The following is a 26,713-nucleotide window of genomic DNA, read 5'->3' as shown; positions in this document are numbered from 1 at the left end:
TATAAATGCATACTTATGGATACACTCATGTATGCAGAGATTATCTCTGAAATGGAATCTAAGAAACCAGTTATAATCTTTTCTTCTAGGGAGAATTGTGTGCGCTGGAAGACAGGAGAAGGAGGCATTTTATACCATGTACATGTGCTACCTACTCAAAAGACAGATTAAAAATAAGAATTTTTTTAAAGTGCATGTAGCAGGGTAGTTTTTTTTTAGATACCAATTTATATTTTCTCCCAGCTCTGGCTCCTTTGCCTCTGGGAAGGTTTGTGGCAGAGCTTCCTGGCTTTTGTTTCCAAAAGCTTTTTTGTTCCCAAGAGGAAAGGATTTGGAGACAGAGAATGCTTCAGGTGAAAAGAGATCCTCACGCCCTGGCCCTGGGTGGAGGAGAGAGTCCTCTGTACCGGTCCCTTCGCAACTCCAGGAAGATGGAGAACAACATAAGAAGACCTGGCCGTCCCATGCTCCAGAAAGCCTGAACCCTAGGCCAGGAGCTGCAAGCCCGGGACAAAAGGGACCACCAGGCTGGGTTCTGGGGTCCTCGTGCTCACCGCTGTGGATGGAGGACCCCTTGCACATGTGTGCATGCTGCAGGCACTCTTCCCCCACCAGAGTGCTGGGAAGACCCCTGGAGTTTTGGGGCAATGGTAGGAGGAGGAAAGAGAAGCCCCTGGACGCACAGAGGAGGAGGAGTCCTTCAACAGCACAGCTGCATGGGAATGTACAGTCAAAATCAAAGTGGCTTACAGAAAAACAAAGGAAAGGGCGATTCTTCCACGTAGAAGTAAGCAGACTGTGCAGTGAGGTCTCTCTTTGCCCCTCCAGAGCCACAGTGCCCCACCTCTGCCCAACTCAGCCCAAGGCCGAGGCCCCCTAGCTACAGGTTGGGTGCAGTGATGGAAAGCACCAGTAGGAGAACTGGGGCAAGGGAGCCCCCTCCGTGCCAGGTCATCATAAGGTGGTCTCTGCTGGAGGCTCATGCAAGACCCTCACTGGGCTCTTCTCCTTCAGGGGTGGGAACAGCCCCAGGGTATTGCTGATGCCTTCTTGGTTTCCTTAAAGCCTCACTCACCTGTGCATAATGTCTCTCTGCTAAGCCCTCCTCCCACCTGTGGTTTGTGTGAGCCTTCTGTTTCCTGCTAGAACCCTGACTGCATCCCAGGCTGGATCCTAAGTGCTCTATGCAAATCCCATCACCTCCTCCCACACCACCCCTCTCCAGGCTTCCCGTATCCTGACCAAGCCCCCGCCTTCTGCTCTGCTCTCCCACACTCGCCCCTCCCTCTCTGAACTCAGCCAGTTTTCGCACATCCCCTTTCCCTCTCACCGCAGAGTCCCTGCAAGTGTTCCCCGGGCCTGGGCTCTTCTCTACACTGCCCCGTGCCCAGATACTTCCCACAGGAACTTCAGTGTTCCTTCCTTCTGGGGACCTTCCACTCTTCCTGTCCTCTCCACAAAAGCGCCATGGTCCTGTCTTTCCTGGGGTTAATCCTCACGGTTTTCATTTTATGACTATTTGATTATTATCTTCCCCTCCTCCGTCTCCCAGATGACAAGATCCTTAAGGGCTGGGACTGGATTTGATTTTGCTCTATTTTATCCCCAAAGACTATCACGATGCTGGCATATAAAGGTGCTCATTAAATATTTTTTAAACAAATGGGTGAATGAACTAATCATTTGTTCCCATTTTGTACCCCTGTAAGTGTCGGAAGCTGCACGTGCCCCAGCAAAGCCCAGATGCTACGTAGATAGACTTGCATATGCGCACAGAGACGCACACTCATCCTCATGAAAGTGAATGCACCAATGCATTGGCATAGAGGCTAATGCACATCCTCATGAAAGTGAATGCACCAATGCTTGGCATAGGCTATGCCATCCATGAATGACCAATCATGGCATAGAGGCTAATGCACATCCTCATGAAAGTGAATGCACCAATGCATTGGCATAGAGGCTAATGCACATCCTCATGAAAGTGAATGCACCAATGCATTGGCATAGAGGCTAATGCACATCCTCATGAAAGTGAATGCACCAACGCGTTGGCATAGAGGCTAATGCACATCCTCATGAAAGTGAATGCACCAATGCATTGGCATAGAGGCTAATGCACATCCTCATGAAAGTGAATGCACCAACGCTGCATAGAGGCTAATGCACATCCTCATGAAGTGAACACCATGATAGAGGCTAATGCACATCCTCATGAAAGTGAATGCACCAATGCGTTGGCATAGAGGCTAATGCACATCCTCATGAAAGTGAATGCACCAACGCGTTGGCATACAGGCTAATGCGCACACTCAAGTGCAAGGGCACACACACACAATGAGAAGGAACCATGCCAAGCAGAGACATACACACACATGCAAGAAAAGTGCTCCCAAGGCGGACGTCTGCCACCCTGAGCTCATTAAAGCTGGCTAAATATAGCCTGTCTGCAGCTGTGCTCAGCAAGCTGCCCACACAGGCCAGGAAAAGACACCAGTTACCAGGCAGAGGAGTGGAGAGGCCAGCCGTGGGCAAGGGGCTTCACGCATCCTGTCTGCGGTGGGGGGTCTTCCTGGGGAGGCCAGGGGCTGAGGGTATGTGGGAAGGGAAGCCCTTCGGTGGCAGGTCAGGGCATTCAGAGCTGTTCCTCTGGTCACTGACCCTAGGCAGTGGGGTGCGAAGTCAAACCACATGCCCACAATGGGGAGAGGTGAGCTGAGCCATCTACATCTCCCTGTGTCTGAGCCGAGGACCCAAGCTCAGTCCAGGACCAGGGGCTGGAGTTAGGACCCAGCTGGGGATAAATTGGGGCTCAGTTGGTGGCTAGGAGAGAGGCTCGGTAGAGGATGAAGATAAAGGGCCAGACTGGAACTAGGGTTGGGACTCTGTGGACCATTGCCAGGTCTTTTTCTGGGGATGAGAGGAAGTTCACAGCCCCACAGAGCATCTGCTCTAATGTGTGGATGTGGCTGTGGGAAGACCCTCCCCGCACGTGGGACAGCTGCCTGCTGCCCTCACCCCTGCAGCTGATGGCAGGCGCTGGCCCTGGAAAAGCCATGAGGCGACCAGCATGGCTTTGGGTCACATGTGTCAGGTGGCTGTTGTCATCCACACAGGCCGGGTCCAACTTCGAGGGCGAAAATAGACAGGTCTTCCTGCTGTAGAATCTGCCCCCACAACCCATCCTGCATGGGGGTGGGGCAGAGGGAGCCTCCTCTCAACTCGCACTTTCCCACCCTGTGCACTGCAGAGCCCTGCACCTCGTGGAGCTGCTGAGACTGGAAGGGAGAGGCATGGAGAGGGTGAGACAGCCGCAGGTCTCCTGGGAGAATGTCATGCCTCCTCCCACCAGACATTCCTGGATGGGGGTGTGGGCAGAGGAAGGGGAGTTACTGCCCTTTGAGATAACAGCTCTACCCTTTGCCTCTTCTATGGTGGTGGCATATTGCAGCAGGAGGGGTGGGCCGGGCTTGCTGGATTCAGCACGTGTGAGCCCAGCAGCCATGAATGGAGCCGCAAGGGCAGAGGCCAACAGTGCGGGGTCCAGAGGGACCCCGGTCCTTCCCACCGTTTGCTGCAGAGGAGCTGCCTCTGTCTCCTCCACAGAGATGGATGGGATGCTCAGGCTTCCCAATTAGCCCACAAGAAAACTGTGCTTAGAGAGTCCATGCTCCTCCCAGTGTCAGCATGGGGAAATGGGAGAGCTGACGGGAAGAGGGGAAAGTGGGCGGGTAAGGTCGTATGGAGGCAAGGTTCACACTTCGTTGGAGAGGAGCTATGGGAGGGGAAGCAGGGACTGTGAGAACCAGGCTTTCCTCCTCCAAAGGTCTCTCTGACACTCTGAAGGGAGGACCAGAGTGGGTGAGATGGGAGGCAGGAAGGCAGGGAGGCAGGGAGGCAGGGAGGCAGGAAGGCCAGTGCACAGGAGGATGCAATGGTCCAGGAGAGAGAAGATGGGGCCTCAACTAGAGAAGGGATGGGGACAGAGAGGAGTGAGTGGGTCTCATAGCACTGCTGGAGGTTGAATGACACTAGGAGAGGTTGATTTGACAGTGGATGGTGCTGGAGACAGAGAAGTCTAGAAGGCTTCTGGCTTGGATTCATGGAGGATGGTGCCATTCACACTGCATGGAAGCACAGAAGGAGTGAGGTTCGATGGAAACACACAAGAACCCTGAGTCCCTACAGCCAGCACTATGGCAGGTGTGGTGGGAGCACTCTGGAAATGGTCACTGGGCTAACTAATGGAGCAGCATGAACAAGGCAGAAACAGAAAGAGGCACAGACAGAGGAAGCCAGGGGACAGAGAGGCGGCAACAGAAGACCCTGAGAATGTCAGAACCAGGAGGGACTCCATGAACAGAAAGATGGGACCCCAGGCAGGAGCTGAGACTGCACAGCAACTCAGCAGGAGGTCACCCAGGTCTCCTCCCCCAAGTCCAAGGCCCTCTCTCTTCTCTGCGCCCCCACCAAGCCCCCACACACAATGGTTCCCTTGGCTTCCTCTAGTTTGGTTTCAAATATCAGGCTCACGCCAGTGACAGCAGGCTGCCAGGCCGCCTGCCCAACTGCACAGTGAAGGCTGGGGCTGCCTGACAGCCACGGAGGAGAAAGTGTCCAAGACACCCCTCCCCGCATAGCCACTGCAGACAAGCCCCTGCAACCTCATACCTGCGCATGCCCTGAGAGGCCCATGGAAGGCTCCCTCCCCACGCTCACAACCCAAGAGGCCCCGTGCTCTCTGGCCGGCTCATGTCCTCCTCTCTGGGGACTCCAACGCTTGGGGAAACACTGCTGTGACAATGGCAACTGAGGCAGCTGCAGGACCAGCAGAGCGCCAGAAAGACTGAGCCCCACTTGATAAGATTCATCATCACATGGGCACCAGGTGTTCCAGCTTCCAAGACACATCCATCCAGTAACAAGTGAGAACAATCAGAACTTTCTATCTACCCTGGGCGGATCCTAGTATCTCAGAGATATCATCTCTGGTGCCCTCAGCAACTGTAAGAAGTAGATGGTATGGCCATCTCTTCTTTTATTTATTTATTTATTTTTATTTTATTTTATTTCTGAGACAAAGTCTCGCTCTGTTGCCAGGCTGGCGTGCAGTGGCACAATCTCGGCTCACTGCAACTTCCACCTCCTGGGTTCAAGCGATTCTCCTGCCTCAGCCTCCCAAGTAGCTGGGATTACAGGCACATGCCACCATGCCCAGCTAATTTTTTGTATTTTAGTAGAGATGGGGCTTCACCGTGTTGCCCAGGCTGGTCTCGAACTCCTGAGCTCAGGCAATCCACCTGCCTCAGTCTCCCAAAGTGCTGGGATTACAGGCATGAGCCACCGCGCCCGGCAAGACAGTATGGTCGTCTTTCCACAACTGAGTAAACTGTGGCTCAGAGACATCAAGTAACTTGTCCAAAATGTCACAGCTACTAGACGAGAGAAACTGAGTGTCAAATCCAGGCCTTTCCACTCTGCAACCCCATACACCATCACACCACTCATAGGATGTTCTGACTCCTGGTTCCAGGGCAACTTTTACCACCTCGCAACTTGCTTTTAGTGAGTCTTCAAAAACCCAGTGGAACTAATAAATAAGATAATTTGCATGCAAGTATACTTTGTGTGGAAAAGCGCCATTATAAATGCAAGCCATTGCGATTCTTCTTTTTTTAATTCAGGTCACAGATTTTTCTTCTGCCAATTTTGCATTAAAAATAAACAAACACATTACCATCAATCACCACCATCATTTCATAAAAGAAAAAGCATTTTAATGCCAAAACTGGGCAAGACGTAATTGTAGAATTATGTGAAAAGGAGTCCTCTCAATTGAATACAGTCAACATGATGGAAAAACACATTACAGTATTATGGTTTTTCTCACTGCTGAAAATCTTGGGTTCATTTGGGCATCCCCAACCTAGACGACCTCCAAGGTACCATTTCAGCTCCAAAATTCATCTGCACATATGCTATCATTCTTTGCTAAATAAGAGTACTCTTTTTTTTTTTTGAGATGGAGTCTCGCTCTGTCGCCCAGGCTGGAGTGCAATGGTATGATCTTGGCTCACTGCAACCTCCGCCTCCTAGGTTCAAGTGATTCTCCTGCCTCAGCCTCCCCAGTAGCTGGGATTTCAAGCATGCACCATCACATCTGGCTAATTTTTGTATTTTTTTAGTGGAGACGGGTTTTCACTATATTGGCCAGGCTGGTCTCAATCTCCTGACCTCAGGTGATCCACCCACCTCAGCCTTCCAAAGTGCTGGGATTACAGGTGTGAGCCACTGCACCCAGCCCAATAAGAACATTCTTAAGGAGCAGAATTTGATGACAGCCTTCAGCAATAGAATTCTAACTATTTAAACACACATTTTTCTTCAGCCAGGTCCAGAGATCACTAAACATCTCATCAATTCAATTGTGTCTGTGGAAAACAGAGCTGTGGTTTGGCATCCTGGAGACAAGCTCCGCATTGAGCGGCTGTTTTTGCTTCGCGGCTGCCGCTGTCTCCTCTGGCCAGGTGCTCAGAAGGGGAGATGATGGTTCTTTTTTTTTTTTTTGAGATGGAGTCTCACTCTGTCGCCCAGGCTGGAGTGCAGTGGTGCCATCTTGGCTCACTGCAGGCTCCACCTCCTGGGTTCACGCCATTCTCCTGCCTCAGCCTCCCAAGTAGCTGGGACTACAGGCGCCTGCCACCACGCCTGGCTAATTTTTTGTATTTTTAGTAGAGATGGGGTTTCACCGTGTTAACCAGGATGGTCTCGATCTCCTGACCTCGTGATCCACCCGCCTCGGCCTCCCAAAGTGCTGGGATTCCAGGCGTGAGCCACCACGCCAGGCCAGATGATGGGTTCTTTTCCTCTCCTGCATTCCTGGGGAATGTGGTGACACCCCTATATTCATCATGCTTGTTATTTTATAATGTTTTGACATCTCAGGGGCCTCGCTGGCCAGGAAGAGACTGCCCTTCCCACAGCTGGCTAATTCCTAGAGGTAATAACCACTCCCTTTGAGGGCACCTTTCATAGGCAAATGAACCAGTCCCAAACCCATATCCCCAACCACCTTCTCTAACTCTCACCCACCAAGCCAATACTTCCCTGGCCCTAAATCAACCCAGGGCCAGCTACCAGACAACGGGACACCAGCCCTAGAGCCTAGAGCCCAGAGCCCTCGACATGCACATCAGCCAGCCCTACATGGTTCTCCTGCTCTGCCCTGCCTTTCCAGCAAAAAAAACAACAAGGGCTCTGGGCCTTGCAGCTTTCGGGAGCCCAGTCCACTCTGCCCACCACCTCCCTGGGCTCAGGCCTGCAGCCACTCTGCAAGCTCTTCCATACCTCAGTTGCTATTTTCTGAGGTGGAGGCGCCTGTGACACCAGCCTTCCTATGGCCTGGAATCCAGCCTTGAGTTGGATTCCTGGCCCTTCTGTCTCCTGACCAAACCAAGTGCTTCCCCTGTGGCCCTGCATGGTGTGGAATGGCCCCATCTCTCAAAACCTGAGCTGAAAATCTTCTGTTGATGACATGAGCCTCTCCACATGCTCAGTCACCTCTACATTAAAGACCCGCAGGTACATTTTAACACAGTCCCCTTGCGCTGAGCTCAGTTCCTTACACCCCTACAAGGGCTCAGGAAAGAGAACTGCCCTCTCTCTGCCCTGCCCTTTCCATGGTCTGATGCCCTTATGGCCTGGGCCTTGGGGTGCCCCTGACAAAGACATTCACACCTAGCAGCCCCTGAAGGGCTTTGTCTATGAAATTGCCATTGAATGTTAGAAGCAGAAAAAGGTTCTCCGTGTAGGGTGTGGTGGCTCATGCCTAAAATCCCAGAATTTGGGGAGACCAAGGCGGGCAGATCACCTGAGGTCAGGAGTTCAAAAGTAGCCTGGTCAACATGGCGAAGCCCCATCTTTACTAAAAACACAAAAATTCCCCGGGCATGGTGGCCGGCACCTGTAATCCCAGCCACTCGGGAGGCTGAGGTGGGTGAATCACTTGAGCCCAGGGAAGCTCAAGAGGTTGTGGTGAGCTGAGATCGTGCCATTGCACTCCAGCCTGGGTGACAGAGCAAGACTCTGTCTCAAGAAAAAAAAAAAGAAAAAGATTCTCCGGCAGGGGATGCCTGTGCACCCACTCAAGGCTGGGTTCCAGGCCATAGGAAGGCTGGTGTCATAGGTGCTTCCACTTCAGCACAGCAACTAAAGGATGGAAGAGCTTGCAGAGCAGCCACAGGCCTGAGCTCAGGGAGGTGGTGGGCAGAGTGGACTGGGCCCCCCAAAGCTGCAACCACAGATCAAAGGAGCAGGAGAGAGAAGTCAGGAAAGTTCTGAGCACAACCCCACCCCAAACACACATGGAATCCTCTCCGGCCCCAGCCACATATGGAAGTCAATACTGCCAACAGCAAAGACATTTGGCCCAGACATTGGCCACTGAGTCCTCCCAGAACGTCCAAGGAAGACGTTCTGAGGTCACTATGGCAGCAAATGGCCACATCTCGACCAAGTCTTTCCCAGGTCCAATGCTGTGCTCATCTCTCTGAGAAAACACAGGGGGAAGGAAACCTGGAGATGCCTGTGTAACACTGAGGACAGGGACTCAGCCACAGGGCCATGGGATCTGCAGAGAGGTAGCCTCTTCATGGAGCAATAATGAGGATCATCACCCCGGGCACATCCAGGAATGAGGTGTCTCTGAACCTCATTCAGTCATGTCAGTCACCATGGCACCACCAGTGGTTCCTGGAAGTTGTGTCACACAAAAGTGATGGGCACAGGGGCCATGTTCCCCATCCCCATCCTCCTGTTTCTGTCCTCATGCCATGATCTCATCTGCTCTGCTGAGCTCACACTCCCAACCCACCAGCCTCCCACCCCTCACTCTGGCCCTGTGGAGTCCCCAGAGAGGGGGACATGAGCTGGCCTGAGCTGCCCAGTGATAGGAACTCAGGAACCCGAGGGGGGCTCAGTTCATGGGTTAGAGATGGCCCAAACTCAGGCTGAGTGACCTCAGGCCCTCCGGTCCTGCCTGCAGGCAAGATGGCAGGGATCCTGCCCCCCTTCCAGGCTCTGAGTGGATGAGAGGGGACCCAGGCTCAATGAGCTTGGACCCATCCAAGGGGAAGAAATGACCCCACGGGGTCAGGCTTGACTCACGCTGCTTCTCCTGGAGGATGCTGGATGTGCACGGCACGGTCCCTTCTCCTGCAGAAAAAGAAAAGAAACATAAGCAGATCCTTGTCACTGTTGCCAGGCACTGTGTTTCCCAGGGAGGCTGCTTGGAGCTGCCTCTGGCCCTCACTCTAGAGCTTGGGATGGGCAGAGGTATCTCCTACCTCTCTGCCCTGCCCTGACCTAGCTCTTGGCCCTTCATGCCACACCCGATGCCATTTCTGGGGAGAATATGGCCTGGCTCCTCTGCGTCCTCAGGCCTTTCCACTTCGTCTTGTCCTCCAGCTCCTCCTCTCCTCCCTCCTCTATAAAGCAGCGGCTTCTCAGGAGCTGCCTGCCTCTCTATACTCACTCTCTCCTCCGAGGGTCCGCACTGAACTCCAAGCCCACAAACCACTGCCAGGGCTCTGCCTCTGGCCCAGGCCGCTCTCCTTAGCTCTGGATCTGCATATCCCACTGCCCCCCAGATGTCTCCTGTGGCCACTCCCAAACACTGCACACTCCCCATGACCAAAGCTTCCCTAGAAGTCTACAGCCCCTCCCAAAATGTGTCTGTGGCTTCCTCTAGGGCCCCAGTTCTCTGAGGAAGGGTTCCAAGGCACAAAGTGAAGTCACCTCCTGGTCTCCCCAAGGGACTCGAGAATCCTTCCCCATGCAAATCTACCTCATTTCTTCCCCTACAGAACTGAAGGGCAGCTCCAGTCTAAGAACCTCTTCCATCTCTGTAGCCAACACTCCAGGGCCTGGTGGATGACTCCTCTCCTGACCCCATGCCTTCCTCTCACATGAAACTTCTCCAGATGCATCCATTGGAATCCATCACTCTGTTTCTGCCACCCTCTGCCTGCCAGGGCCGCCTTCATGGCCCACATCCCCTGAATCCTGGGATCATGGCCCCCGGGCTCTCTCAAAAGCAGGCAGGGGTAAACAGTGGGAAGAGCATCCAGCTGGAATCTGGAGGCTGACTCCATTTCAGGCTCCCTCTGGCCTGCTGTGTGACAGGCACAGCACTCTCCCTCTCTGGGTTCATTCCTACAAGATAGCAGGGATCCAGTGCTCACTAAGAACCTCCAAGTCCTGAAAGCCCTTGAGTGACACTGCATTATGATTGGATACCTGGATTCAAATGCCAGCTTCTTCACTTACGAACCATGCACCCTTGGGCAAGTTACACAACCTGTATATGCCTCAGTCTTCCAATCTACAAAATGGGGATAGTACTGGTACTTGCCTCGGAGGGTTGCTGTGGATAGTAAATGATTAATATATGTAAAGCTGGCTGGGCATGGTGGCTCAGGCCTGTAATCCCAGCACTTTGGGAGATGGAGGTGGGCGGATCACCTGAGGTCAGGGGTTTGAGACCAGCCTGGCCAACATGGTGGAACCCTGTCTCTACTAAAATACAAAAACTAGCCAGGCGTGGTGGCGCATATCTATAATCCCGAAGCTACTCGGGAGGCTGAGGCAGGAGAATCGCTTGAACCCAGGAGGTGGAGGTTGCAGTAAGCCGAGATCACGCCACTGCACTCCAGCCTGGATGATAGAAAGAGACTCCATCTCCAAAAAAAAAGATGAATAAAAAAAATATATATGTAAAGCCTTCAGAACACAGTCAGGCACAAAACAGGTGTTCAACAAGTGAGGATGGCTCTGAGTCTTGTTTTATTTACTTGTTTACTTCTAACAATTGATTCAAGACCTTGGCCCTTTTGTCTTCAGCATGATCCCAGGTGGAGCCAGATAGAGAGAATCAACGGTTAATGCTAGATGCCAGCTCACAGCACTCCCCAGACCCAGGAGCCGTGACAAAGCCTAGGCCCAAGAGGGGCCCAAACAGAGAACAGAGACCTGGCCACGGTCATAGAGCAGTCCCCACACAGCACAACAGGATGGATGCAGACTGTTTCCCAGGTGTAACAGCAGCACAGATGTGGACAGAAACAAGGAATGACCCAGTGTCCAATGCACAGGTCAGGGAGCGAAGACCAGCACCATGTCTGGGCACCAGCTACGGCCCATGAAACTCTGGTGCCCCTAAAGAAAGTCAACTTTGACCACCCAGCAGAACCTGGGCCTAGCAGAGAAATTAAGACATAAGACACGCATTCAAAAAACACCTTCTATGGGCCAAGCCCCATGCTAGGGGCTGTGGGGGATACAGAGTGAGTGAGGAGCAAGAACACCTCTGTGCAGAGAAGCACATGGCTAACTGCAATGAGAGGTGAGACTGGCAGAGAGAGAGGGGGAGGGAAAGATTCATTCTGACTGAGGACTCCAAGGAAGCTCGTGCCAGAGCAGAGATTTCAGTTTTGACAGTAGAGGAAAGGGCATGGCATTCCAAGCAGCCAGCAAGATCATGTTTATGGAATGCCAAGTTCAAGGCAAAGCGGGGGTGTGAGAGAGCATGGTCCTGGGAAGGAAGGCCATTTACAGATAAGAAAACCAAGGTCTGAAGAGGTGAAGGAGCTTGCAGACTCCTCCAAATCCAAACCTCCTGCTTTTTCTGTCATACTCCACCTAAAACCAGCTGCATAATGAGAAAGGCCTCACGCAAAAAGGAAATGCCGGGTCCCTTGTTCAAACAGAAAAAAAAAATGTTGCTAAAGGTACTAAAATATAACATTTTTCCTTTTCCCTGAGGATGCTCTAAAACCTGTTATGGTGTTTTCTTTCTTTCTCTCCCTTCCTTCCTTCCTTTTCTTTTCTTCCCTCTCTTTTTTTTTTTTTTTTTTTTGATGGAGTCTCATTCTGTCACCAGGCTGGAGTGCAATGGTGCGATCTCGGCTCACTGCAAGCTCCACCTCCCAGGTTCAAGCGATTCTCCTGCCTCAGCCTCCCGAGTAGCTGGGACTACAGGCACCTGCCACCACGCCCAGCTAATTTTTGTATTTTTACTAGAGACGGGGTTTTACCACGTTGGCCAAGATGGTCTCAGTCTATTGACCTGGTGATCTGCCCACCTCGGCCTCCCAAAGGGCTGGGATTACAGGTGTGAGCCACCGTGCCCGGCCGGTGTTTTCTATTTGCTACTGTATTTCCTCATGCCCAGGGAGACTTGAGGGATGAGTGCAGGCCCTCCCAGGCCCCAGGGTCCCTGCTCCTTAGCTTGGCACACACACACAGGCCCCACCAGCACCCAGGATCCCCCTCCTGCCAGCCACTGGGCCAACAAACCATGCTGTGAGTGACAGTTGGAAAGTTGAGCCAAGCATGCGCCCCTCCCACAGGACTGCTGGCCCCATCCAGGGTAGACAAGAGTATTGCAACCTCCACGCTGAAATGCACTAGTTGAGCGGGAGGTTTTTCCCTCTGAATCACCCTTGGAATGCTCTATGGCACTGCCAGCCCAGGGTGGGGATAAGCTGCCTCGCTCCAAGACGTGGTGGAGTATGAGCACCTAACCTCAGCCCTGCCTGCACCCAGGCTCTGGCTTGAAGTGGGGCCAGAGGCTGTCCATGGGCAGGGGGAGGGAGAAGAAAGCTGGGTGGGTGTGGAGCTGAGAAGCCAGAGGGCAGGAGAGCAGGAGGCCAAGATCCCAGGAGGCTTCAAGGCGGCAGGAGGCAGGACCATGTGAGAGCCGCCCAGCAAGTACCCCCGCACATATGCACTGTCCCATCAGACTTCACTTACAAAACACAAACTTGGCCGGGCATGGTGGTTCACGCCTGTAAACCTAGCAGTTTGGAAGGCCAAGGTGGGTGGACCACCTGAGGTCAGGAGTTTGAGACCAGCCTGGCCAACACGGTGAAACCCCGTCTCTACTAAAAATACAAAAATCAGCCGGGTGTGGTGGTGCACGCCTGTAATCCCAGCTACTAGGGAGGCTGAGGCAGGAGAATCACTTGAACCCAGGAGGCAGGGGTAGGAGTGAGCCGAGATAGTGCCACTGCACTCCAGCCTGGGCAACAGAGTGAGACTCCATTTAAAAAAAAACAAAAACAAACACACAGACTTGAAGATAACACCATTCGGACTTCAGAACAGCAAACCCAATACTTGCGGCCGTCTGGAGCACTGGCCCTGAGCCCTGACTATAACACAGATGCTTCGGGCATTTCCCGGGCATCTACTGTGTGTCAGGCCCTGGAGGAGGGGAGGACTCCAGCGCAGGGAGGGGCCAGGTCTGAGTCATTACCTCCACCTTCTCATGCCAAGCCCGTAGTTGGTCCTCACGGAGACAGTTTATGAGTTCTCCAGACCATCCAACACTTTCATCACCAGGGTGTAAATATGACTTAGCCTCGGCAGGATGTCCAGAGGTGGGGAGGTGGGGAGGTGGGGAGGTGGGGAGGTGGGGAGGTGGGGAGGTGGGGAGGTGGGGAGGTGGGGAGGTGGGGGAGGTGGGCGAGGTGGGGAGGTGGGGAGGTGGGGAGGTGGGGAGGTGGGCGAGGTGGGGAGGTGGGGAGGGGGGGGGAGGTGGGGAGGTGGGGAGGTGGGGAGGTGGGGGAGGTGGGGAGGTGGGGAGGTGGGGAGGTGGGGAGGTGGGGAGGTGGGCGAGGTGGGGAGGTGGGCGAGGTGGGGAGGTGGGCGAGGTGGGGAGGTGGGGAAGTGGGGAGGTGGGGGAGGTGGGGAGGTGGGGAGGTGGGGAGGTGGGGAGGTGGGCGAGGTGGGGAGGTGGGGAGGTGGGCGAGGTGGGGAGGTGGGGAGGTGGGGAGGTGGGGAGGTGGGCGAGGTGGGGAGGTGGGCGAGGTGGGCGAGGTGGGGAGGTGGGGAGGTGGGAGGTGGGGAGGTGGGGAGGTGGGGAGGTGGGCGAGGTGGGGAGGTGGGCGAGGTGGGGAGGTGGGCGAGGTGGGGAGGTGGGCGAGGTGGGGAGGTGGGCGAGGTGGGGAGGTGGGCGAGGTGGGCGAGGTGGGGAGGTGGGGAGGTGGGCAAGGATGAGAGCTGGGGTTGCTGGGAATGCAGAGTTGAGAGGCCGGAAGAAGCTCAGGGACCCAGGTGGGAAGAGGCCAGGAGGTGAGTGTCCTCAAAACACCAGTGCACAGGCTTCACGTGGGTTAGAAGAGGGAAAATGTCAGAAAGGAGGTCGGGGCCAAGCTCTGGGACTCCTCGAAGCCAGCCGTGAGTACGGCCTCAGCTGCGTAAGCCTTGAAGGCTGCACCTGGGCACGCAGGTGCTTTCTGGCTTGCCTAGTGCTTTCCCGCACATGAAATCGTTCGCTTCCATGCCTGTGTAATAAGGCTGCTGAGCCTCAGTGAGATAGTCACTTCCCCAGCATTGAGATCTGGTCCCTTGGACACCCCAATACTGGCAAGGGCTCTTCCCACAATTTCACCCCGCCTCCTATTGGTGGGGGCTTCCTGGAGCAGGGGCTTCCCAGGATGGCTCAGGCAGCCTGGGTAGTGCTTCCTGGAGAAGGAAGGCATGGGACAGGGGAAGGCTGCCACAGTCAAGGGCTGAGGGGTGGGGAGGACGGGAGTGGAGAAGGGGACATTTGCAAGGGGTGCAGAGAGGATGCATCCAGAGCCTTGGGGACTGGCTGGTGTTTGCCTCGGGCTTCGTCTCTCCTGCAGTGCAGCCTGAGCCAGGCATCCCAGGGTTCCCAGGGCTGGTGAGGCCACCGACGGGGTCAGGAATAAGCCTGCTGTTTGACAAGGTAAGTGTGGGGCCCGGACAGCAGGAAGCCGGGGTTGCCTGCCCAGTCCAAGCCAGCTCCATCTTCCCTGGAAACTGCCAGCGAGGGAGGAGCCAGCTTGAACCTGGCTTCCTGATTTAGCAGGCTCCCAGGACGAGGGTGATTAACCAACTGTGCAGCTGGCTCAGCTGCCGCCTAAATGAGACCCCACTTAGCCTAGAGCTTTGCAGGGCTCATGGGCCTGACAGCTTTGCCTCTGCTGGAGCTTGTTTCAAGCAGAGGAGCTGCCAGAAACTCCTGCAGACAGGATGGGCTACACGGAGAGGGCTAGGAACTGGGAAGGCAGAGTTTTGTCACACACCCCAGGCTCTGGGCCCCACGAATCTTGCCTGTCCTGAACTCACACAGCCCTGGAAGGCTGAGCCACATATCTTTTCTGAGAAGATACTTCCAAGTCCCACTAATGATTTCCTGAGTGATTTTATAACTCTTCTTCCAAGCCCCTTCCAACAAATTGTGAGTTCCCCAAGAGCAAGAGAAGCAAAGTGTGTGGCCAAGAACAGAAACACTTTCGGCAAACTTCTGAAACAGGAGAGCCTTCCTGCGTCCAACTGGAGAGTTGGTGGCTGCAGGGAGAGTGATTCAGACAGACGGGGCCTTGGAGAACAAAGAATTGGGAATTCTCCTCCTGATAAACCAGAAAGTGTCAGGGACAGCCCCTCTGGAGCAGAGACGGGAGCCGCTGAAGCCGGAATTTGCCCTGGGCTCTCCCCTTACTGGGCATTGGGAGCCCTGGCCAGGCTCCAGGCCAGACTGGTGACTTTGCTCATGAAGCCTGGCTGAGGAGGGAAGACCTACACGCTCCCTCCCTGCTCAGGCCACTCCCAACATGGAGCCTCCCCTGCATGCTCCTCCCTGCTCAGGCCACTCCCAGCATGGAGCCTCCCCTGAGCTGCAGGTTGAGACTCACGCTCATTACCCTTCACCTGGCCCAGCATAAGCCCCTACACTCATTCCCCAGCCCCTCCTGTTCTCCTCCACATTGGCTTCTAGAATAATCTTTCTAAAAAGTGGCTCTTCACTCCCCTGCTTAAACCATTCAGTGGATCCACAGAGGCACTCCCGAGAAGGCCCCTAACTCCTCAGCCTGGCATTCAAGGCCTTCATCTCCAGCTTTTCCACCCCTGCCTCTTCTCCAAGACCTCCCATCCCTTTTTACCACCCCCTAACTCCACACCTCACCCCCAGCCCAACACTTCATACCCCAACCTCAGTCAGGACAAACTCCCCAAATCTCCCTGCTTCCCGTACCTTTTATTCTGCGTCTTTCCCATGTCTTTTACTTCATCCTATGGTATGTTACATGGATTGATTTTCACATGCTGAATAACTTTGCCTTCCTGGGCTAAATTCCACTTGGTCCTTGACAAATCTTGTCATCTCACTATTCTTTTATGCTTGGGGTTTTTATATCTCTTCCAGGACAATTTATACTAACAACCTATGAGCTGTCATTTAAGGAATGACAACCTCATAGATTGTCCAACCTCAGGACAAACTCCCCAAATGTCCCTGCTTCCCTCACCTCCCTCCATACCTTTGTCCCTGCAGCTCCCTCTGCCCTTATTGGTCTGTCCCAACCCCAGCAAAGCCTCCTTAGCTCCTCATGTGGCAGCTCCAGCGCTAACTCCTCTTTGAGCCCTCTGTGCCTTGTTCCCCATCTTGTTAGAGCAATTAGCTCACTGGACTGTCACTGCCCCACCCCCGTCTGGGAGCCGGTCAATTCTGAGTCCACTTCTGAGTCATCTGTGTGTCCCCTGCGGTGACCAGCACAGGGTCTGACACAGAATAAGTGTCCATTCCTGTGCATTGCATGCATAAGTGAGGGAAGGAATGCATGAGTGCACAGTGAGCCCCTCATCACTTTGGGCTCAGACAAGGAGGAAAAGCACAGCTGTCAGCAGAGTGGTCCGTGCTACAGACAAGAGACCAACTCAGCTGTGCTGGGCGTGAGGACAGTGGTCTGGGGGAGGCTGGAGTATCAACGAGGCTTCCCAGAGGCAGTGCATGGGATTGTGGGAGCTAGAGATGAAGCCAGGGGAAGAGCCGGGGCAAAGGCAGGAAGCTGATGAGCTCTGCGTGAGCCCAGGGATCTCTCTGCAAGCAGTCCCCTGGCCATTTGACTAGGATACAGTGGGGGTGGAAGAGGAGGGGAGGGATGGCCAGGAAGCCATGAATATCAGAATCAGAGATAACCTTGGGATTACTGGGTTTAGCAACAATTTGACAGCCCCTTTATGTCCCTCATGGTAGCTCTTCCAGGGCTGTTTGATTCCTGTAGTGATAGGAAACTTACTAACTCTGGAAATTTATGATTGCTAGAAGGAAGGCTGGAACCACATTGTGGATGGCCTTTGGTGCCAGGCTGGGGGATCTATACTTCATACTGCAGTCAACAAAGACCTACTTGCCAATTTCGTGGCAGAATGATAGGACTGGATTTCTATTTTAGAAGCATCGTGGTAGGATTGGATAAAGATGGTAAACTGACTACACGATCTAGTCTTTTTCTCCTCCTCCAGATCCCTAGAAAATGACATCAAGCATTTTCATGTGAATTAATCTTTAGTAGCACTGTAAAATAAGAAGTGTCCTTAGCAGACCAGAAACTGTGTGGCATCCCCAAAAGTTAGAAGGCAGAGAGATCTAAGGAGGGAGGCAGGACTGGTTACATAATTTTCAGGGCCCAGTGTAAAATGAAAATGTGGGTCCCTTTGTTCAAACTAATTAAAAATTTCAAGATGGCGACAGTACAGTAGAAAATCAAGTGTGTGGAGCCTTGTGTGACTGCAAAGGACAAATGCCCATAAGGCTAGCCCGGGAGAAAGAAAACCATAACCTCAAGCCTGCAAAGAAAGGTCTGTGGCTTGGCCAAGCGCGGTGGCTCATGCCTGTAGTCCCAGCACTTAGGGAGGCCGAGGTGGGTGGATCTTAAGGTCAGGAGTTTGAGACCAACCTGGCCAACATAGTGAAATCCCGTCTCTACTTAAAATATGAAAAAATTAGCCGTGGGAGGCAGGAGAATCACCTGAACCCAGGAGGCAGAGGTTGCAAGGAACTGAGATCACACCACTGCACTCCAGCCTGGGCAACAGAGCGAGACTCCATCTCAAAAAAGAAAGGTCTGTGGCCAGTGATGGAGGCAGCACAGAAGGAACAGCAGGCTCATGGGTGAAAAATACAGAAGCAAAGAAAGCTCTTGTGATTGATTGTCTGGGCTTCCATAGTAGAGGAGCCAGGTGTCTTGGTCCTCCCCCAACCTCTGCTTATGCCAAGCAAAGCATCTGTCCCCAAGTGTGAGAAAGGATGAGTGTTTGAAGGACAGGACACCATAGAAAGCTGAAAATACCCAAGAGGAATAAAGCAGAAGCAACTGGCTCAACTCACATCAGCAACATTTTCTACCTTCCCCAATAATTCGATGACAGTAGGTTTCAGTAAACAGACATATTCCTATCACTCAGAGATAGACTGACAGGGAACTGCAAACACAAACTGGCATACACACAAATATTAGTAAATATTAGATAAAAGCCAACAATGTGGAAGGAAGACATCCAACTCAGTGACTGAAGGGAAGAGGGAACTGGACCTGTGGAGTCCTTAAACCAACTTAGTGTCATCGTCATTAGTGGCTCTCAAATTTTAGTGCATCAGAATCACAGGACCAGTTAAAATGTGGATTCTGAGCCCTGCTCCCAGAGTTTGGCTGATTTAGCAGGTCTAGGGTCTAGAAATGTGACCCCCAAAGTCACATTTCTAACCAGTTCCCAAGAGATATTAATGCTGTTAGTCCAGGGACCACTCTTTGAGACGCATGTATCAAGATACAAGGTCATAAACCAGAGTCAGGGGGTGAATCGTAGGAAAAAATAGCTCTCTGGAAAGCTAGAGGCAGAGAAGAGAAATTGATCAGGGATACCCAGGCAGTGACTGCTTCCTTCCTGTCAACAACAACGTGGCCTTGCTGACACAAAAGTTTGTTTTAAGAACAAGAAGAACCTAGATTGTAAATCATTCCTTAAATGACAGCTCATAGATTGTTAGTATACGTTATCCTGGAAGAGACATATAAACCCCAAGCATAAAAGAACAGTGAGATAACAAGATTTGTCAAGGACTGAGTGGAATTTATCCCAGGAATGCAAAGTTATTCAGCATGTGAAAATCAATCCATGTAACATACCATATTGATAGAATAAAAGACAAAAACCACATGAGCATCTCAATACATGTCTGCAAAAAAAAAAAATCCTGCAAAATCCAACACCCTTTTATGGTAAAAAATATATTCAACAAACTAGAAATAGGAGGGAACTTCATCAACTAGATTCATAGTTAACATCATATTTAATGGTAAAAGACTGAAAACCTTCCCCGTAAGATCAGGAATAAAACAAGATGTCTGCTCTCATCACTTCTATTCAATGTTATGTTGGAGACTCTAGTTAGGGAAATTAGATAAGAAAAGGAAATAGAAGCTATCCAGATTGGAAAGGGAAAAGTAAAACTACCTATTCAAAGACGATGTAATCCTACGCATAGAAAGTACTAAAGAATCCCCCCAAAAATAAAACTAATAAATGAGTTCAGCAAGGTTGCAAGACAGAGGATCAATATGCAAAACTCAATTATATTTCAACACACTTGCAATAAACAGTCTGAAAATGAAATTAAGAAAACAATTCCAGTTACATTAGCATCAAAAAGACTAAAATACTTAGGAATAAATTTAACAAAACAAGTGCAAGACTTGCACACTGAAAACTTTAAAACATCATTGAAAGAAATTAAAGAAGACTTACATAAATGTAAAGACATCTCACGTTCATGGATCGGAACTAATATTGTTAAGATGACAATACTCCTCAAATTGATCTACAGAGTCAACACAATCCCTATCAAAATCCCCATTGGCATTTTTGCAGAAATCAACCTAAAATTCATATGGAAGTGCAAGAAACACAGAATAGCTAAACAATCTTGCAAAAGAAGAACAAAGCTAGTGGACCCCCACTTCCTGATTTCAAACATACTGCAGGTGTACAGTAATCAAGACTGTGTGGCATATTAACATATACACCTGAGTGGAATAGAACTCAAAGTCCAGAAATAAACCCATATGTCTATGATCAATTGATCTTTGACAAACCTGCCTAAACAATTCAATGGATGAGAGATAGTCTTTTCAATAAATCGTGCTGGGAAAACTAGTTAATCACACTCAAAAGAACTCCTACCTCACACCATACACAAAAATTAATTCAAAGTGAATCAAAGACCTAAATATAAGAGTTAAAACTATAAAACTTTACAAAGAAAACATGGGGGTAAATCTTCATGACCTTGGATTGGGCAATGGTTTCTTAGATATGGCACCAAAAGCACAGACAATAAAAGAAAAAATAGATAAACCAAACTTCATCAAAATTTTAAGATTTTGTACTCCAAAAGACATTATCAAAAAAATAAAGTATAAAGACAACCCACAAAATGGGAGAAAGCATATCTGATAAGGGTCTGGTGTCCAGAATTCATTAAAGAACTCTTACAACTCAACAATAAAAAGACAAATAACCCAAATTTTAAATGGGCAAAGGATTTGAGTAGACATTTCCCCAAAGGAGATAAACAAACAATGAATAAGCACATGAAAAGATGCTCAACATCATTAGTCATTAGAGAAATGAAGATCAAAACCACAATGAGACATCACTTCACACCTGCTAGGATGGCTATATCCAAAAAGGCAGCCAGTAACAAGTGTTGGCAAGGATGCAGAGAAATTGGAACCTTTTTATATTACTGGTGGAAATGTAAAGTGGGGCAGCTACTTTGGAAATGAATTTGGCAGTTCTTCAAAAAGTTAAACAGAATTACCATATGATACAGCAATTCCACTCCTATGTATATCAGCAAGATAATCGAAAACATATCCACACAAAAACTTGCATATGAATACTTATAGCAGCATTATTCATAATAGCCAAAAAGTAGAAACAACTCACATGTCCATCAACTGGGATAAATGAGACATGGCATATCCATACAATGGAGTAATATTCAGCGATAAAACAAAATGAAGCACTGACTTATGCTATAACATGGATGAATCTCAAAAACATTATGCTAAGGGAAAGTAGTCACACACAAAAGGCTACATATTGTTTGATTCCATTTATATGAAATACCAGGGGCTGGGGGAAGGGGAATGGGGAGTGACTGCTAATGGGTATGGGGTTTCTTTTTTCAGAAATGAAAATGTTCTTGGGCCAGGCACGGTGGCTCACACCTGTAATCCCAGCACTTTGGGAGACCGAGGTGTGCGGATCACATGAGGTAAGGAGTTCGAGACCAGCCTGGCCAACATAGTGAAACCCCGTCTCTACTAAAAAAAATACAAAAATTAGCCAGACCTAGTGGTGGGCACCTGTAATCCCAGCCAGCTACTTGGGAGGCTGAGGTCCAAGAATTGCTTGAACCTGGGTGGCAGAGGTTGCAGTGAGCTGAGGTCGCACCATTGCACTCCAGCCTTGGCAACAGAGTGAGACTCCATCTCAAAAAAAAAAAAAGAAAAAGAAAAGAAAAAATATTATTGAGCTAGATAATGGTGATGGTTGCATCCCTTCATGAATATACTAAAACCACTGAATTCTACATTTTACAAAAAGGTGGGTTTTATGGTATGGGAATTATATCTCAATTTTTAAAAAAGAATTTGGCAAGACCTGCTTCACTTGAATAGTGTTAATGGCAGCTGTGTGCCTCCTTAGATCATTCGAATCAAGATGTCTCCTGCTCTGTGTTGTAATCTCACCTATGATCTTTGGCTGAATAATCCAATCTTAAGTGTGTAGTTTTTCCCACCCATATCTAACCTACCAGAAAACTCTGAAATGTTCTAAAACAAGCAGAAGGAGACTTTAAAAAATGTAGCATGAGCTCTTGCTTCCATGAATTAAGATCAGATTGCTAATCAAAAGAATCAATCAGAGCACATGAAAATGAAAAGATGATTTTAAAAAACAAACAAACCTCAGGGCTGGCACAGTGACATATGCCTGTAATCCTAGCACTTTGAGAGGCTGAGGCGAGAGGATTGCTTGAGCCCAGGAGTCCAAGACCAACCAAGATAACACAGCGAGACCCTGTCTCTACAAAAAATTAGGCAGGTGTGGTAGTGCAGGCCTATGGTCCCAACTACTCAGAAGGCTGAGACAGGAGAATGAGACCCAATCTCTAAAAACAAAACAAAACAAAATACAGAAGAGCTGACCTGCAGAATGGAGACTGATGAAGAGAAAATGGGTGAGCTGTTGGTTAGAGCCAAGGCATATTCTCAGAACCCACCAAGGACCAACAAATAAGAATAAGAAGAACAAGGTGACATGTGGTTAGAAAAGTCTCTGGAAGAGAAAGAAATACTTGGCCGGGCGCTGTGGCTCACACCTATAATCCCAGCACTTTGGGAGGCTGAGGCAGGCGGATCATGAGGTCAGGAGATTGAGACCATCCTGGCTAACAGGGTGAAACCCCGTCTCTACTAAAAATACAAAAAAATTAGCCAGGCATGGTGGCGGGCACCTGTAGTCCCAGCTACTCGGGAGGCTGAGGCAGAAGAATGGCGTGAACCTGGGAGGCGGAGCTTGCAGTGAGCCAAGATCGCGCCACTGCACTCCAGCCTGGGCGACAGAGAGAGACTCTGTCTCAAAAAAAAAAAAAAAAAAGAAATACTTGAAGAAACAACGAAAAGAAGGCTTCACAGTAGTGAAAGGGCACAGCCAGGTGTGGCACGACCAACAAACACCTCCACAACAAAAACCTACTCAGAAACGTCGCTTGAAATTTCAGAATACAAGGACTAAAGATTTAAAAGCCTAAAGGCTGGGCATGGTGGCAAATGCCTGTAATCCCAGCACTTTGGGAGGCCAAGGTGGGCTGATCACTTGAGGCCAGGAGTTCAAGACCAGCCTGGGCAACATGTTGAAACCTTGTCTCTATTAAAAAAGGAAGAAAGAAAAAAAATTTTTTCAACGTAAATCTTCAGGAAGAGTAAAAACCATATTACTCACAAAGGAATGAGAATCTAATTTATCTCAGACTTCTCACCAACATCACTAAATTCAAGAAGGCCATGGAGGAATAGCTGCAGAGATAGTTGGGAACGTGATGGTGGAGGCAGATAAGCTTGCATTCAAATGAGCAAGCAAAATAAAGACATGTTTAGCAATGCAAGGACCTAGAAAATTGCTATCCACAGTTCCTACCTGAAAGAATTACTAGCAGAGACATTCTAGTGAAAAGAGAAAGTAAATCCAAGAGGAAGTCAGGGAATTGAGGAAGTAGCAGTGAGAGCTGTATGCTATAAAGGGCAAATTTTACTGAATATAAATCATAGCTCAAAATACTTAACCCAAAAAGAATGAGAAGGAGGAGGAGGCGGCAGAGGAGTTGTCACTGCCAAAGCTGCCATGATGAGAAAACAAAACCCTCCCCAAAAGTAAAACAGCAAAACTAATCATTAAGTTGAAATGAGAATTGGCAACATGAAACCAAATGGACAGGGGCCATAGGAGCTGGGGAGTTAGGAAGACAAGGAAGAAAAAAGGTACAAACGTCCTTCCCTGTTCAGGGATAGGATAGATAGAGCTACTGACTTAATCCAAACCCTGGTAGAAAATGCCAGTTTTTATTTTTAATTTTTTTTTTTTTGAGACAGAGGCTCATTCTATCACCCAGGCTGGGTTGCAGTGGAGCAAGTATGGCTCACTGCAGCCTTAACCTCCTGGGTTCAAGCAACCCTCTCACCTCAGCCTCCAGAATAGCTGGGAACACAGGCGCGTGCCATCACACTCAGCTCGTTGTTTAATTTTTTTGTAGAGGTGGGAGTCACTATCTTACCCAGGCTGGTCCCAAACTCCTGGGCTCAAGCAATCCTCCCACCTCGGCCTCCCAAAGTATTGGGATTACAGGCATGAGCCACTGCACCTGGCCAAAAATACCAGTTTTCAAACGTGTGTTAAAACTGTACATTTCTAGAACTACAGAAAAAGGAGGTATATAAGAAATTTGATGGTGTCAATAAAAAAACAGGAAAAGGGGAAAGAGAAAACTGTATTGATAATATCTTTAATTTTATAGAGAATCTGTAACCCAACATATACAGTATAGATAATGTATATATTTTTTAACTCATAAGGAACATTCATACGCACACACGAGACCATGGTTTAGACAAGAAAGAATTTCAAAAAGATATCACTTTAGGGTCACATTGTCCGATCACAGTGGAATCAAATTGCTAATTAACAAGAAAAAAAATCTATTTGACAGGATTCTTGTACATGGCTGTCAACAGCTCTTTGGGTGAAGAGGAGAAACATGGAAGTTCTGAACTATGTAGACATGATGGACAGTGAGGGGGCTACTTATCCAAACCCTGTGGAATGTGTCCAACATGGCTGGGTGCAGGTTTTCTGGGGACTGAGGTTATACAATTTTGGGGTCCCCTTTGAAGGAAAAGATTATCCCCCCAAAAAGCTTACTTTTATAAATTTAACCAAAAAAAGGTAATGGGTAAAAAAGCAAAAAAAAAAAGGTAACCTTGCTAGGACCCTCCCTTGGAAGGGAACTGTGCATGTGTCATTTAAAAAATAAGATTAAAAAGCACTTATCTCTATAATTAGAAAAGCACAAATCACATAAATCCCAAGGAAGTAGAAGGAAATAATGAATGAAATAAAAGTAACATTAATTTACAAAAATTAAATAGAGAAAATGGTAGACAATAGAACTGATTAATAAAAGTAAGAGCTATTTCTTTGAAAAGACCATCGAAATAGGTAAGCCTTTGGCAAAACTTACTAAGAATGAGAGAGAGAGAGAGAGAGATGGAGGGAAGGGGAAAAATACAAATGAACAATGAGGAGAATGAGAAAGAAGTCATAACTTTCAGAAGTTAATTGTTTTCAACTTGATGAAGGGCATTTCTGGAATCCTAGGGTGAGGGTCATGCTTATTGGTAAAACTGGAACGTTTCCATCACAGCACTACAGTCAGGATCCAACCAGAAAGCCTGCTACCACTTCTGTCACTCTACATTGACCTGGAGATCCCATGCAATGCAGTTTAAAAGGAAAAATAAGAAAGGAGAGTAAATGATGGCAAAAATATAACTGCTAAGATTTGTAAACAAGACTGGGTGCAGTGGCTCACACACGTAATCCTAGCACTTTGGGAGGCCAAGGCGGGCAGATCACTCGAGGTCAGGAGTTCAAGACCAGCCTGGCCAACATGGTGAAACCCCATCTCTACTAAAAATACAAAAAGTAGCCAGGCATGGTGGCGGGTGCCTGTAATCCCAGCTACTCAGGAGGCTGAGGCAGGAGAATCGCTTGAACCCAGGAGGCAGAGGTTGCAGTGAGCCAAGATCACACCACTGCACTCCAGCCTGGGCAACAGAGCAAGACTCTGTCTCCAAAAAGAAAGAAAGAAAGAAAGAAAAGATTTGTAAATGATGTGATGCTCTAACTAGAAAAAACCCAAGAGAATCAACTGACAAACTATTAGAACCAACAAGAAATGTCACCAAACTAGCAATATTTCAAATATATAGCAGACTAATAATTTACTTCCAGAATATATATGAAGATCTTCTAAAATCCAATAAAAAGGATAAACAATCCAATAGCATATGGGCAAAAATTATGTTTAAGAAATTCAGAGAAAAGAAAATAGGATCAGTCAACACATTTATGAAAAGATGTTCAATCTCACTAGAAACCAGGTAAAGACAAAGCAAAACAAGAAAACATTTTCACCCGGCCATTACATAAAATGTTCAAGTTTGATCATATCAAATCTGGTAACACATTGTGGGGAAATGGCTAACTTAATCCATGGTTGGTGTGCAAATATGAATTTGCACCGTTTTTTGGAAAACCATTTGACAGTATCTATTGCAATTTTCAATGCTTATACTTTAAACCCATAAAGCATTCTTATAATAATGAAAGATTCCAATGGCTATCACTGCCGAATGGTTAAATAAATTACGGTACAACTATGGTAGAGAATACTATAGTACAGGTAAAGAGAATGGAGTGCATCTATATATACCCATATGAAAAGTTCTCCAAGATCTTCTGTTAAATGTGCGGGAAGAGGTAAGTTGCAGCACTAATGTCTAACACCATCGACCTCTAGAGAGATACGTTGATCAACTCTGCAAAGAGGTCTGTAATTGAAGGAATAACTAAAGGAGACTTTGGTTTTATTTGTTGTGTTGGTTTTTTCCAATGAGAATACATTTAAGAAATCAGGTGGATATTTACAATGTTTGTAGCAGCATTATTCATGGTAGCTAAAATGTGGAAGCAACCCAAACGTCCATCATCAGATGAATGGATAAACAAAATGTGGTATATCCATACAAGGGAAAGTTACTCATCCCCCAAAATGGAATAAAGTACTGCTTCATGTTGCAACATGAATGAACCTCAAAAGCATTATGCTAAGTGAAATAGGCCAGACAGAAAAGGAAAAATACTGAATGATCCCACATATGTAGGGTACCCAGAGAAGTCAAATTCATGGAGACAGAAAGTAGAATGGTGTTTACCAAGGGCTGGGGAAAGGAGAATGGGGAGTTGGTCTTTGACAGGCACAGAGTTTCGGTTGCAGAGGATGACCACGTTCTGGAGATGGTTGGTGGTGATGGTTGCAGAGCAATGTGAATGGACTTGATGCCACTAACCTGTATACTTAAGAACTGTTAAAATGGGCTGGGCACAATGGCTTACACCTGTAATCCCAGCACTTTGGGAGGCCGAGGCAGGCGGATCACTTGAGGTCACGAGTTCAAGACCAGCCTGGCCAACATGGCAAAACCCTGTCTCTACT

General features: G+C 49.0%; 1 protein-coding gene across 3 annotated transcripts in view; it reads right to left on the bottom strand.

The window, feature by feature from the left end:
• The window catches only part of PITPNM3 (PITPNM family member 3), a 105,687-nt gene that overhangs the window by 43,510 nt on the left and 35,464 nt on the right, over positions 1 to 26,713 (bottom strand). For all 3 annotated transcript variants that reach the window (XM_030800411.1, XM_030800410.1, XM_030800412.1), the window contains exon 4: positions 9,166 to 9,213. In XM_030800411.1, coding sequence (XP_030656271.1) covers positions 9,166 to 9,213 — 48 coding nt within the window. The remainder of the gene's footprint in view (positions 1 to 9,165; positions 9,214 to 26,713) is intronic.

Source organism: Nomascus leucogenys, chromosome 19, assembly GCF_006542625.1.
Source record: "Nomascus leucogenys isolate Asia chromosome 19, Asia_NLE_v1, whole genome shotgun sequence".
In the NCBI taxonomy this organism is placed as follows: Eukaryota; Metazoa; Chordata; class Mammalia; order Primates; family Hylobatidae; genus Nomascus; species Nomascus leucogenys.
The sequence above is the reverse complement of the archived record's forward strand: the minus strand, read 5'-3'. Positions and strand labels throughout refer to the sequence as shown.